We start from the raw sequence: 15,290 nt of genomic DNA, 5'->3' as shown, positions 1-15,290 counted from the left end.
AGTTAATAGTTTAACAAAAGCAAAATAATAAGGTGACTCTATGCAATGCCAGGTGAACAACATCCTTTGACTTTTGTAGTGATGATCCTGATTCCAAGCCCCATGCTTGACATTTTACCAGCCAAAGAACTTTTTTCCTCTAAAACTTTCATAACCTTAACTACCCTTTCACCAGCAACAGCCACAATATTTTTTTAAAGTAAAGCTTCCTAATAATGATAAACTCATGATACAGCTCCAGAGAATTATCCTATAGTGAGGTATTCAGAACTTCTCATTTCTCACATTGCCTTATGACATAGAAAGCCATTCAGCTCATCAAGTCCATGCCAGCTCCCACAGCAATCCGATCAAGCCCATTCCCCCACTTATTTTCTTGTGATCTATTCTGGCTGCTATAATCCAATTGTGGATGAACCAATGCCTTGCACAAATTCAATTTTCTTTATTATTTCCTTACTCGTCCTCCATCTGTCCAAATTTCTTATTAAAGCACAGCTGAGTATCAACTACAAAATGAGACTTCTACAAAATCCAATCAAAAGTATTTTGCATGTATATTTTTTTTTAAGAAATACTTACTGCGGGTTGGCCTGGAGTGGGAGGTTTCTCACCTTCACTGTCAGATGAAATATCATCTGCACCTCCAAAAAGATCATCTCCATCTATTTTATCTGCAAGACAGTCATAGCACCAACATATTCAGAAAATATTGCACCATCCATAGCTGGTAATTCCATAAAAATGCCATCCTTTCTAAAAAAAAAACAAAATGTATGTAACAGAGAGCGAAAACATCTTGAAAAATGTTACCTTTATCTTTCACATTGCTGTCAGAGTCAGAATCTGAAGCAATTATTTTTTTTGGCTTGTGTCTAACTATTTCTTCATCACTGTCACTGCCTCTTGCAGACCCTGCAATTGAAATTGAGAACTATTTAAAAGAACCTTTTGATATCGATGCTCATCTTATTCATGCAATAATGGGAATGAGTTCAAATACAGAAGTGATCGCAAATGCAGGGTTACTTACAATCAAATTTTGAGAGCACAATTCAATGAGTTTGTAAATGCAGAAATGTAGTCATGTTTCATCCACTTAAAATTTTGAAAATTGATTAAAACAAATAATATTCCTTTCTGTACATGAAAAATGTCAACTCTACAATTAGGCAGAGTGCAAATAATTTCAATCAATGGAAACATAAATACTACCTCATAGATATGTTTCATTTACAAATTCTTGAAGAACCTTTGATGAGCCAAATGATACTACAAAGCCATCTGAAAAGATAGAAAATAATGGGCCAGAAATTGTAGTTGACGGTGAGCAACAATGCTCACCGCTGTCCTCAAAGAAGGCCTCCCACAAAACCTTAAACACCCTTTAAGGCAAAGTTTCCCTTTTCTGATACCTGCTGCTGTCAGGAGTCAGTTCAAGAGGATCCCTGCTCCCCAGCTGCAGGTTGATCAACGAATGACATTGAAGAATTCCCACAGATACTAAGCCAAAATACCACTTTTAATTAACATTTTAAACACTTTACTGAATGCTAAATAAAGACTGGAACAAACACATATAATTAATGTAGAAACAAACAGTTCCTAAAGAAAACTAAACTTCTTTCCATTTTAAACATTCTGTGGGAAAATCACAATAAACATATAGAAGTTATTTTTTGGGATCTGATGGTTTGTAATACAGTTAAATTCCCATTTAAGACCCATGTGACAAAGCATTAAAGTTTTCAAGATATTTTAAAGTGAGATGGTTTGCAACAAGCCTATTCTGATGATTGTGGCATGGAAGAGCATAAACAGCAGTCTTGGGGAAATGTTGAATCACTGACAGCAATTTCTGCATTATCAAAGTGTGTGTGGAAATCCCAAAGTTGCTATCAGTTTTGTGGCGTAAAGACAGGAACAGATGACAATCACATTACTACTATTGCAAAATCCAGGTTAACAGCACCAAATTCTGAGACCACACAAGTACTACAAAAAGTAATATTTAAGCTAAATTCTCAGTCATGGTCAAAACTTACCAAGACTCCATTCTTTTTTTGTGACAATGGCTAGAGATGTAAAGATGACGACCTTAAAGAACTTGAAACCACAATCAGAGTACCACAAAGTACTATATAAACAGAAGTGGTGCTTCTTCTAGGGAATATCAACATGATTCAAAAGGACTATCCTAGTGGTACTGTTGATCCTTCACTTAAATTTGACGAAATTTGGAGTCCATTTATTCAATATTTTCACATGATATAGATCCCCTTATAATAACCTTTTAATTTAGAAGAACGGAGTTGATGACATAATATTGCTCTGTTTCTATTGAGAAATTTTAGTCCAGTTTTTTTTTCTGTTTTGTTTTTAATTTTTTTTTCTTTAGCTTAGTTTGGTTTGATATATTGTTTATTATTTTTCTTATTGTTTTGGGTTTTTCTTCTTTTTTTCGTATTTTATAATAAATCTTTTTCTTTTATATTATATTCATTCACTAACAGATCATTGGATCTACAGATTTTTTAATACTCTATTGTTCTTTATGATTATCCATGTCATGATTGTTCTCCTGATCTCTTTGTATTACATGTATAAACATTGATATATTAATCTGTATTAATTTGAAAACTAATAAAAAGATTGAAAAAGAAAGAAAAGGACTATCCTGACAGGATATCTTAGTTGAAGTTGGTTTAGACTCAACAACCTTGCCTGGTAAGCCTGAGCCATACAGAACACCAAGACAAAGTTCAATTCTGGTTTATAATCATCAATTTACCTGATTTATATAAGAAAACCAGCAAAAGCTAGAGATACGCAACAGGGTAGGCAGCATCTGTGAAGAGAGAAACAAAGTTGGCATTTCAGGTGAATGACCTTTTAAATGAACAGGGCTCACTATCCTCAAATGATAACTCTGTTCCTCTCTGCAAAGATGCTGCTTGGCCAGCTGAGTACATCCATTTTTCTTTTACTATTTCAGATTTCCAACATCTTTTGCTTTTCAATACCTGATTTACGTTCTTGCTCTTCATCTGAAAGTTGCTGCTCTTCTTCTGAATGATGTGTTTTCTCCTCTTCATCCGATTGATCACTTCTGGAAGCTCTCTCCCATTTCTCATTCTCAGAGTGCACTTCCTTTCCAGAATCCTCAGCATCTGATTGGTTACTGGCAGCATCAGAGTGCGAATGGTTACTGATAACGTCTGATCGGGAATGAACACTGCCAGCGTCTGAATGGATATTACCAGCTTCAGAGTGGGACCGGACACTGCCAGCATCTGAGTGCACACTGCCAGCATCCGAACGCACACTGCCAGCATCCGAACGCACACTGCCAGCATCCGAACGCACACTGCCAGCATCCGAACGCACACTGCCAGCATCCGAACGCACACTCTCTGCTTCTGAATGCACACTCTCTGCTTCTGATCCATTGTCATCATCTTCATTTTCAAACTGCTGCTCTTCAGAGCCACTTTGTTGCTCTGCTTCTGAATGCTGAATATCATCTTGGTCAGACTGTGCAGAAACAATGGACTGGTTTTCAGACATGTCTTCACTTCCATTCTGTCTTGACCCTATTTCATCATCACTGTCCTCTCCAAATAACTCTTTATTGCTAGGTTTAGTAGTCTCTCTCTCATCTTCATCCTCATTTCCATCTTCCCTTTCACTTTCGCTCCTGGAAGGATTGCTTTCTGAGGCTGCTTGTTCCTGCTCAGAGTCTGAGCCTGATCCAGATCTGGAATCAAAATCTGTAAACATACAAGAGAAATAACCAAATTAATATCTGATTCAGTTTCCATCAATGCAGTTATACAAAATGGAATTTTGACATTAATTTATTGGTATTCTTATTCCAATGCATCGATGTAGGTAATGAAATTGTTGGTCTTTTCTTTCTGCCAATTTTACACATTTGCAAAGCCTGGAAACCAGCATTACGAACAATTCAGCGTCAATACTCTCAGAATACTACAGCACACAACCCAAAAGCAAAGTACTGTAGATGTTGGATATGTAAAATCCAAAGTACTTAGTAAGTCAGAGAGAGAAAGAGAAAAATAAGAGTTAATATTTCATTTCAGTGGCTTTTCATTGTAGCTCACTGACTTCAGAGAAATTGGACAACTGAGGTTGGAAAAGATGCATCATATCATCTGAAAAGATTTCTTAAACTGAACTACCACAGGAGATATTGCAGTTTTTTAAAGAAATACTATTTTTCAGCATTATCACCCGATTTCTGATTTGAGGAAATGAATAAGTCACATACAAGCACAAAACTGCATTACACGCTTTTGTAAAGCATCCTTGCAATGTATATTAATCATTTCATCAACATTGAGTTTCTTTATTGGCCAAAATATATCACAACTGCAAGTAGAGAAATCAGTAGCATAAAGCATGTCATAGGGGCAGTTACAGAACCAACCATTGCGATTTAGTTTTAAAATGGTGGATTTTATCTGTGACAACAGCATCCCATTGTGCTCAGGAGATTTTTGTTCTAAAGCATTTGAAGTACATATAGATTAATTCATGATAGGAAATCAGTTCAATTTGCACAAGTTTTGTTTTTCTGTTTAACTTGCTTACTACTGGTCATCAGTTGAACCTATAGCAAATATGTCCAAAGAACAGATTAAATCACCCTCTCCCCTTTTTATTCAACTATTTGGATAGCAAAACATTTTGTGACACAAAGCCAATTAACAATTAATGTAAAGCTGCACTGGAGTATATAGTAGGGTTACTGATATGGTGACTGATGAAAGCACATATCAACGAATATAATTTTCAAACATGACTTTCAAATGAATTCAATCATATCAAGTTGGAAGGAAATTTGAAGTGAACTGGAACTGATATGAACATTCTGCATCCAAACCAAAGGGTTATGGATCAAGAAATAATTCAACTGGCAAAAATTGTTTCTAATACGTTTTCTGCAATTTAAATTGATGTCAGGCATAAACAGTAATTGCATAAACACATGCCTTCCACTTAACTGCCAGAGAACCTCCTGTTGGAATGTGCTAATCATTTTCCAGCCAAGGGAGCCTAGGATATTCTTGCATCCAATAATATACACGGTGAACCACTCTGCAACTAACTTATATAAAAAAAATACAAATGTAAACTATCCCACATCATGAGGACCTAAAAAGTGATTAAGTCATCAGTCTATGAACTGCTGTTTCTGGAGCTAGGATATTTTGACCTATGATTTTACCACCTTGCTTCCTGTCTCATTCCCAACCACTATGCTTTTTAAATAATAACACTTTAACTATTGAGATGGTGAGTAACACATTTGATGTTAAACTTCCAAACCAACCTTCCATATTTTCCTGTTTCAAAACACAAATGGGCTAACAGTCTGATTGAGGATTCATCAATGGTCTCCTCTAAGTTCCATAATTTAAGGTCTTGCTTTAATTTCAATATTTAAGCAGGCCAACAAATTAACCAAAGATTTGGTTGACTACTACACAATTATCTCCTTTCCAAAAAAGTGCTCTGAATATAAAGTAAAAAAATCTTTCTGTCCAATGAGAATTGTGAAAAAGTTAACATTATAGAAGAAAGCACAAATTACTTTCATAAACTGTACAACTGAAAAGCTGTATCCGATAAATAAGATATTTTTCAGATTTACAACTACAACAACAAATGCATTTATTTGGTCCCTTTAACATAGTAAAGCAACCCAAGTTACTGTATTGAAGAGTTATTGAACAAAATTTGATGCCTGGCCACATTTGAAGATATTAGGATATGATGCATGCAAGGTTAGCCAAACAGGAAGTTTTAAGGAGCAAGCTAAAGGAAGCTATTGTTCACTTATTTTGCTTCTGAGCTACTGACCCACATGCTTGATCAAAAAAGCTTGCCCTTGTATCAACTAAACTAGGAAAGCTGGAACAACAGTAATTCCTTCTGTAACTGAATTCATGACATATAGCAGAGAGAAGGAATATTTTTCCTGCTCAAATGCATGAAGAACTTCAGCAATTTTTTTACATTACCACAAATGGTTTTTTTTAGAAGCAATCCCAACTAAAAAGGTGATGGGATCTAGGTCAAAGTATATACTTGAAACTTTCTCGACATTATACTCACACAATCTCAGCCACTGCACGTTCCAAATTGTGTAAAACACCTTCCAAATCCTCATTAGAATTAAATCAAACCCATACCATTTGGATACAGTCATGTGAAATAGACTTGTTGAACTCAACTGCCCTACCCCTCATTGGCAGTAAAACATGTGTCTTTTTAAGTCATTAATAACCAGGTCTTGTGCTATGTTCATTTCCTACTTCAGTAGAGCCAGATCTCCCTACAGTAACCAAAAAAGTCAAGATTAATATTAGGGGCACAAACTCACTGGCAGCAAAAAATGGAGAGGAAAAAGTCAAGAAAACTGCCTAGACAGTTTCTGGATTTCAAAAAAAGCAACACAACTAACAGTGCAATAATTGAAAGGATTAAATATTGTATCACATACAAATTTACCAGAGATAATCCAGATCTTTATCTTATTAACAACTGACTCACTCTATACAGGTGAAATGATGTAATTGAGATGGAAGAGATTCAATTATTTTTAAACAAAATATTCTTTGGTTATATGAGACACCTGACATTATGTATTCCCAATTCTTTGTTTCCCTATTAGCATTAAGAATCAGCCATATAAATCAGACATGTTATCGAAAATGTGTTCTCCTCTGTGAAACAATTGAGATCTTCTAATATGACAATCATAAGAATTATTCCTGATACTGGAAAACTTGACAAAACATATTAAGTTCAGTTTCGTATATGCCAGGCTACATATCTGAAGACTTAACCTTAACCAATGGGCTATCATACGATTATAATTCTCTGTATCATGTACCATACTCTAGTTCAATATGAAAATCTCACCCGTGCTAAGATTCCAACATTTCTTTACAGGAATAATATAGATATACAAATAATAGGGATAGTAGGCAGTCTAAAAGTATTAGATAAATATATTTTGGTTAGTAATGTGCAGTGTTTTTGAACTTTTAGGACAGGAGTGACACCTAGAGGCCACAGTTATACTCTTTCCCTGTTGCTTTGCGGTAGTGAATTTCCTTGTGAATGCAAGAAATAGGAATAAGAGTTGGCCATCTGGCCTTTTGAGCCTGGTCCTCGTTTCATGAAACCCATGACTAATATCCTATCTCAATGCAATTTACTTGCACTATCCCCATTTCCCATGTTTCCTTTAACATCCAGAATGCTGAGAATGTTGTGGATAACATGTTTAGTGAGTTGGTCACACCGCAGTTTAAGGGCCTAAGGAAAGATTGGGAATGGGTGACCAACAGGCAGAGCAGCAGCAGCAGCAGCAGCAGCAGCAGCAGGAAGATAGTGCAGGAGTCCCCTGCAGTCATCTCCCTCCAAAACAGATATACCGCTTTGGATACTGTTGGGGGAGATGGCTCATAAGGAGAAGGCATCATTAGTCAAGCTCATGGCACAGTGAGTGGCTCTGCTGCACACGAGGGCAAGAAAAAGAGTGGCAGAGCTATAGTGGTAGGGGATTCCATGGTAAGGGGAATAGACAGGAGCTTCTGTGGCCGCAAACAGGGCTCCTGGTTGGTGTGTTGCTCCTGGGTGCAAGGGTCAGGGATGTCTCAGAGCTGCTGCAGGGCATTCCAAAAAAGGGAAGGTGAACAGCCAGTTGTCGTGGTGCACGTGATACCAACAACATAGGAAAAAAAATGGGATGAGATCCAAGCTGAATTTAGGGAGCTAGAGATAAATTAAAAAGGACCTGAAAGGTAATAGTCTCAGGGTTACTACCTGTACCACATGCTAGTCAGAGTTGGAATAGCAGAATAGTTAGGATGAATATGTGGTTTGAGCAGTGGTGCAGGAGGGAGGGTTTCAGATTCCTGGGGGCATTGGACCTGGTTCTGGGGGAGGTCGGACCATAGAAACCAGTTTGTCTACACCTGGGCAGGACCAGGATCAATATCCTATGGGGCGTTGTCTGCTCGTGCTGTTTGGGAGGGTTTAAACTAATATGGCAGGGGGATGGGAATCCATGCAGAAGGACAGACCTAAGCAATGCAAAGACCAAAGGAAAAGTTAGAAAAGAGAAAAGTAAGAGTGGAGTACAGAAAAGTCGAATGCAAAGGACACAAAGATTACTAGATTCTAAAAGGACGACGAGTGTAAGGGCAGTTTATCTGAATGCCCGTGGTGTTCAAAACAAGGTTGGTGAACTTGTGGCACAAATCAGTACAAAGGGGTATGATTTAGTGGCTATTGCAGAAACATGGTTGCAGGGTGGAGATGAGTGGGAATTAATTATCCAAGGGTATCAGGTAATACAGGATAGGCAGGAAGGTAAGAGAGGTGGGGCAGCGCTTTTATTTAAGGATGAGATCAGAACGATAGTGAGAGACGATATAAGATCTAAGGAGCAGAACATCGAGTCCATCTGGGTGGAGATTAGGAATAGTAAAGGGGGGAAAAAAAAAATCACTGGTGGGAGTTGTCTATAGGCCAATAACATTACAGTGGCACAGGCAATAAACCAAGAAATATCTGATGCATGTAAGAGTGAAACGGCAGTTTTCATTGGTGACTTTAATTTGCACATAGATTCGGTGAATCAAGTTGGTTGAGGCAGTCTTGAGAAGGACATCATAGAATGCATCCGTGACAGTTTTCTTGAACAGCATGTTACTGAACCTACAAGGGGAAAATGCTTTCTCGAATCTGGTCCTGTGCAATGAGACTGGTAAAATTAACGATCTTGTAGTTAGGGATCCTCTTATAAAAAGTGATCATAGTATGATTGAATTTCTCATACAAATGGAGGGTGCAATAGTTCAATCGAAAATCAGTGCATTATGCCTAAGCAAGGGAGACTACAATGGGATGAGAGATTTTTCACAGTGCTCAACAGAAGTATGTTCCAGTTAAAAGCAAGAACAGTAAGGGTGGGAAGAGCCAGGCTTGGATAACTCAGGAAATAAAAGAAGGCATCAAGCTGAAAGCTCATGCATACAAAGTCACCAAAAGTAGTGGGAAACTGGAAGATTAGGAAAACTTTAAAAAAACAACATAGAACACTAAGCAAACAATAAGGAAAAGGAAGATAGATTATGAAAGTAAACAAAATATAAAAACAGATAGTAAAAGCTTTTATAATTATATAAGCAGAAAAGGGTGGCTAAAGTGAACATAGGTCCCTTGGAAGATGAGAAAGGGCAATTAATATTGGGTAATGCAGAAATGGCCAAGGCTTTAAACGACTATTTTGTGTCGGTCTTCACGGTGGAGGACACGTCTAACAGACCAAAGACAAATGTTATGGATGCGATGGGAGGTGGGAACCTTTTATACAATCGTTGTCACTAAAGAGATAGTGCTGAGCACTAACTGGTGTGCCTAAAGTAGACAAGTCCCCTGGTCCTGATGGAATGCATCCCAGCGTACTGAAAGAAATGGCAGAAGATATCATTTTTTATAATTTACCAAAATTCTCTAGACTCTGGGCGGTCCCAGCAGATTAGAAGACAGCGAATGTCACACCACTGTTTAAAAAAGGATGTAGGCAAAAGGCAGGTCACTATAGGACAGTTAGCTTAACAACTGTGGTCAGGAAAACACTTGAAGTTATTGTTAAGGAAGAAATAGCGAGACATCTGGATAGAAGTGGTTCCATCAGGTAGACACAGCACAGATTCAGGAAGGGCAGGTCCTGTTCGACAAACTTAGTGGAGTTCTTTGAGAATATATCAAGTGCAGGGGAACAGGTAGATGTTGTATACTTGAATTTCCAGAAGCCATTCGATAAGGTGCCGCAAAAAAGGCTTATTCATAAAATAAGGATACATGGAGTTGGGGGCAAGGTAATAGCATGGATGGAGGATTGGTTAACCAATAGAAGGCAGAGAGTTGGGATAAATGGGTGTTTCTCTGGTTGGCAATCGTGATGAATGGAGTGCTGCAGGGATCGGTGCTGGGCCGGCAACTGTTCACAATATACATTAACGATTTGGAAGAAGGGACCGAGTGTAACATATCTAAGTTTGCTGATGACACTAAATTGACTGGAAAAGCAAATTGTGCAGAGGATGCGGAGAGTCTGCACAGAGATATAGATAGGTTAAGTGTGGGCAAGGGTCTGGCAGATGGAGTACAATGTTGGTAAATGCGAGGTCATCCACATTGGAAGGAAAAATAGAAGATCAAATTATTATTTAAATGGTGAAAGATTGCAGCATGCTATTGTGCAGGAGGACTTGGGAATGCTTGTGCATGAATTGTAAAAGAATGGTTTACAGGTGCAACAGGTTATCAAGAAGGCAAATGGAATGTTGGCCTTCATTGCTAGAGGGATGGAATTTAAGAGCTGGGAGGTTATGCTGCAACTGTACAGGGTACTGCTGAGGCTGCACCTAGAGTACTGCATGCAATTCTGGTCTCCTTACTTGAGAAAATATATACTGGCTTTGGAGAAGGTGCAAAGGAGGTTCATCAGGTTGATTCCAGAGATGAGGGGTTTAGCCTATGAGGAGAGATTGAGTTGCCTGGGACTATACTCGCTGGAAGTCAGAAGAATGAGAGGGGATCTTATAGAAACATAAAATTATGAAAGGGATAGATAAGACAGAGGCAGGAAAGTTGTTTCCACTGGTAGGCGAGTCTAGAACTAGGGAACATAGCCTCAAGATTCAGGGGAGTAGATTTAGGACGGAGATGAAGAGGAACTGCTTTTCCCATAGTGTAGTGAATCTGTCAAATTCTCTGCCCAGGGAAGCAGTAGAGGCTACCTTATTAAACATTCTTAAGACAGAAGAGATTCTGCAGATGCTAGAATCTGGAGCAACACACACAAAAAATGCTGGAGGAACTCAGCAGGTCGGACAGCATCTATGGAGAGAAATAAACAGTCGACGTTTTGGGTCAAGACCCTTCATATTTAAGACCACAGTTAGATAGATTTTTGCATAGTAGGGGAATTAAGGGTTATGGGGAAAAGGCAGGTAGGTGGAGCTGAGTCCACGGCCAGATCAGCCATGATCTTACTGAATGGTGCAGCAAGCTCAACGGGCCAGATGGCCTCCTCCTGCTCCTATTTCTTTTGTCCTTATAATTCTATCTACCTGTTTGGAATGAACTCAATGCCCAAGTCTCCAAGCCCACCAGTGCAGAGAATTCCAAAGATTCACATCGCTGTATAATTAAAATTTGTCTTCATCTTGGTCCCAAATGGCATATCCCTTATTCTGGGACTGTGACCACAAGTTCTAGACTCCTTATACAGGGAAAACATCCTCCCTGCATCCAGCTTGTTGAGCACTGTAAGGAATTTGTATGCTTCAATTAGATGTTTTCTCATTCCTATACTCCAAATACAGAAATGAGACACCAGGTGTGGTCTCACAAAGGCCCCATATAGTTGCAGTAAGAGATCTTTATTCCTGTACTCAAATCCCCTGGTAAGAAAGGCCAACATACCATTTGTCTTTCTGCACCTGTATGGTGAGTTTCACTGACTTGTCTACCAGACTTGCATCCCCTAGAACTTAAACATTGCTCAATCTCTCACCATTTAAAAAATACTCTGCTTTTCTGATTTGTGCACCATAGTAGATAACTTCAATTTCTTTTCCACATTATATTGCACATGTTCCTGCCCATTCATTCAGTTTGCCTGCATCCCACTGAAGCCATATTACATTCTCCTTCAAACTCACAATTCCACCTACTTTGTACAATCAGAAAAATTGAAAATTTCACATTTTGTCCCCTAGGCCAAAGTGTCAACAAGCACTGATCCCTGCAGTACTGCACTGTTCACAGCCTGCCAAATTGAGAAAGATCTGTTTACTTTCACTCTTCATTTTCTGTCTGCTAACCATTTCTCAATCCATGTCAGTAAGTTATCCCCAACTCCACATGTTCTAACCTTGTTAACCAACATCCTGTGTGGGACCTTACTGAAAGCCTTCTGAAAATCCAAATACACCATTTCTGTTGGTTCCCCTTAATCTATTCTACTGCTCAATGACTCACATTGTCAAAGAACTCCAGTAGATCAGTCAAACGTGATTTGCCTTTCATAATTATCTACTGACTCCACTGGATCCTTTCCCTTTGCAATGTGTTCTGTCATTATATCCTTCATTTTAGGGTTTAGGAACTATGTCATTAAGCTGGAGACTGCAGAAAAGATTCACGAGGATGTTACTGGGACTGCAGGGCTTGAGCGACAAGGAGATACTGGATGGGCCAGGACCTTTTTTTCCCCTGGTGTGTAGGATGCTGAGGCGCGACCTTATAGAGGTTTATAAAATCATGCGGGGCATAGATAAGGTGAATAGTCACCATCTTTTTACCAGGGTAGGGGAGTCTAAAAATAAACAGCATAGGTTCAAGGTGAGATGGAAAAGATTTAAAAGGGATCTAAGGGACTTTTTCCACAGAGGGTGGTGGGTATATGAAATGAGCTGCCAGAAGAAGTGGTACATATAATTACAACATTTGAAAGACACATAGACAGGTACATGGATAGAGAAGGTTTAGAGAGATATGGGCCAAATGCAGGAAAATGCGACTAGCTCAAGCAGACAACTTGGTCAGTATGGATGAGTTGGGCCAAGGGACCTGTTAGATGCTGTATAGCTCTATGACTCTATATATTCCAGTATTTTTCCTACTACCGATATTAGGCTATCAGTTTGGTAGTTCCCTATTTTCTCTCTTCCTCATTTCTTAAATGGTGGGATCACTTTGTTACCTTTCAATCCACAAGAATCTGTAGAATTTTGATACATGTTAATCAAGAACATTTACTATCTCTTTAGCACCTCTTTCAAAACCCTGCGATGTAGATCACTGTGTTCTTGGGATTTATTGGCTTTCATTATTGGTGCTGACATTATTTTACTAATATTTATTTCCTTTAGTTTCTCGTTCCCACTTAACCCTTGATTTGCTGGTATTTCTGGCAGCTTCCTTCTGTCTTCTTCCAAGAGGAGAGACACAAAGTAGCTGCCTAATTCCTCTAGCATTTTCTCATTCCCCATTATAAATTCTCCCATCTTGGTTTGTAATGGACCCAACATTTGCCCTAGCTAATCCTTTCCTTTACACACACACATAGAAGCACTAATAGTCTGCTTTTATGTTTTTTGCCAGTTCACCCTCATATGCTATCTTTATCAATTTCTTGGTACTTATGTATTTTTTTACAGTCACAAGGTGAGGCATGAAACGTGTAAAAGGACAGCAGTTGAAGAGCTGTGTTTTTAAACTGACAAAACACTACTTTCAGGGGCTCTTTTATGACATAATATTTCTAAAATTCTTTTTTCGGTTGCACATTCATATCTGGACAGGAGTTAGTGATGGTGTTTTCTATTGCTTGCTCAGATCACAGCAACACAAATTTACAAATGAGATCTTTTGGTCACCATAGTCTTGGTCACCATAGTCATGGTCATCAAGTGAAATAAAGCTACTCAGATTAATCCCATGCCACAACTCTCAGTCTAACCTTACAGGTTAGAATACATGATGCTCATCCAACGTACATCTAATAAAAAGGAAAGATTGGCTAGGATTGTTTTTAACTATAATTCTTCAGGCCTGATAACTATAAGTTACAGAGATTTATGAAGATGTTATTATGCTCTTGTTATAGCTGGTGACAAGAACTGTCCACAGTATCCCAGCTGTGCATAACTCGTGTTTCTATTCTGACATCTTTGCTCTTATATTCTATGCCTTGACAAATAACAATAATATCCCATATATCTTCTCTACTACCCTACCTACCTGTCTTGCTCCCTTTACTGATCTGCAGACATACATTTCAAGATCCTCCTGTTTCTCGAGAACATACAGAACAATACACCACCAGAACAGGGCCTTCAGCCCCAGATGTTGTGCCAAACTAATCAATCCAGTGATGCCTGATTAAACTAATCCCTTCTGCCTGGAAATGCTCTAAAATCCCTCCATCCTCTGCATATTCATGCGTCGATCTAAGAGCCTCTTAAACGCCACCATCGTGTCTGCCTCCATTCCCACCCCTGGCAGCCCATTCCAGGCACCCACCACTCTCTGAGTAAAAAACAAACCTGCCCCACACATCTCCTTTGAACTAACCCCGTCTCACCTTAAATGCATGCCCCCTGGTATTAGACATTTCGCTCCTGGGAGAAAGATACCGGCTGTCTACTCTGTCTCTGCCTCTCATCATTTTATAAACTTCTGTCAGGTCTTCCCTCAGCCTCCGCCGCGCCAGAGAAAACAACCCAAGTTTGTCCACCCTCCCCTTACAGCACCTGAGCCTCTAATCCAGGCAGCGCCCTGGTAAACCTCTTCGGCACTGCACAGACTGACAACTCGGCCAGTATTTCATGACCCAGGGGCGCTGGACCCTGAATTGACCCCAATGGGGCGAGGGAGCAACTGGGCCCCTCCAGTGAGGGTCTCCCTGGCCTCGGGCTATAAGCACAACCCCTGGTCACCCAGGCGGCAGGGGCTGCAGTCTATCCCGCGGGCACCCACACGGTACGAGAAGCCCCGGCTGCCGGCCGCTACCTTTCTGTTCGGGCTCGCTGTCCGCGTCGCTGCCGAACAGGTCCGCCATGTCCGCCATGCTGCCGGGTCGCAAAAGACAAGCCGCGTCGCGCCCGACGGAAACCTTTACGGCAAGCGTCGCGGGGCAACGCCGAATACGGCAGCAGGAGCCGAAGCGGCGGCGATGTTGCTGGCGGTGAGGTACTCCGGGACACGAGGGGGCGCTGCCGGCAGCAGCTGGGCACGGAGTACTCCGGGACACGAGGGGGCGCTGCTGGTAGCAGCTGGGCACGGGCAGAGGGGGCGCTGCGGGCAGTACCGAGGCATGGACAGAGGGGGCGCTGCGGGCAGTACCGAGGCATGGACAGAGGGGGCGCTGCCGGCAGTACCGAGGCATGGACAGAGGGGGCGCTGCCGGCAGTACCGAGGCATGGACAGAGGGGGCGCTGCCGGCAGTACCGAGGCATGGACAGAGGGGGCACTGCCGGCAGTACCGAGGCATGGACAGAGGGGGCGCTGCCGGCAGTACCGAGGCATGGACAGAGGGGGCGCTGCCGGCAGTACCGAGGCATGGACAGAGGGGGCGCTGCCGGCAGTACCGAGGCATGGACAGAGGGGGCGCTGCGGGCAGTACCGAGGCATGGACAGAGGGGGCGCTGCCGGCAGTACCGAGGCATGGACAG

At 40.6% G+C, this 15,290-nt stretch overlaps 1 protein-coding gene across 2 annotated transcripts in view; it reads right to left on the bottom strand.

Moving 5' to 3' along the window:
* leo1 (LEO1 homolog, Paf1/RNA polymerase II complex component) overlaps nucleotides 1–14,816 on the bottom strand; it is a 53,676-nt gene extending 38,860 nt beyond the window's left edge. Inside the window, exons 1-4 of one of the 2 annotated variants that reach the window (XR_007958328.1) lie at nucleotides 14,629–14,738; nucleotides 3,024–3,770; nucleotides 814–915; nucleotides 583–674 (exon numbers count right to left, since the gene is read on the bottom strand). Coding sequence is in view for 1 of the 2 variants with exons in the window: in XM_052040508.1 (XP_051896468.1) it covers nucleotides 583–674; nucleotides 814–915; nucleotides 3,024–3,770; nucleotides 14,629–14,686 (999 nt within the window). In the remaining variant the exon portion in view is untranslated. Of the gene's footprint in view, nucleotides 1–582; nucleotides 675–813; nucleotides 916–3,023; nucleotides 3,771–14,628 lie in introns of both variants that reach the window. The other variant, XM_052040508.1, reaches the window with a different exon arrangement.
* Between the last annotated feature and the right edge of the window lie 474 nt (nucleotides 14,817–15,290).

Source organism: Pristis pectinata, chromosome 28, assembly GCF_009764475.1.
Source record: "Pristis pectinata isolate sPriPec2 chromosome 28, sPriPec2.1.pri, whole genome shotgun sequence".
In the NCBI taxonomy this organism is placed as follows: domain Eukaryota; kingdom Metazoa; phylum Chordata; class Chondrichthyes; order Rhinopristiformes; family Pristidae; genus Pristis; species Pristis pectinata.
Note: the sequence above shows the minus strand (reverse complement) of the source record. Positions and strands in the feature narration are given on the sequence as shown.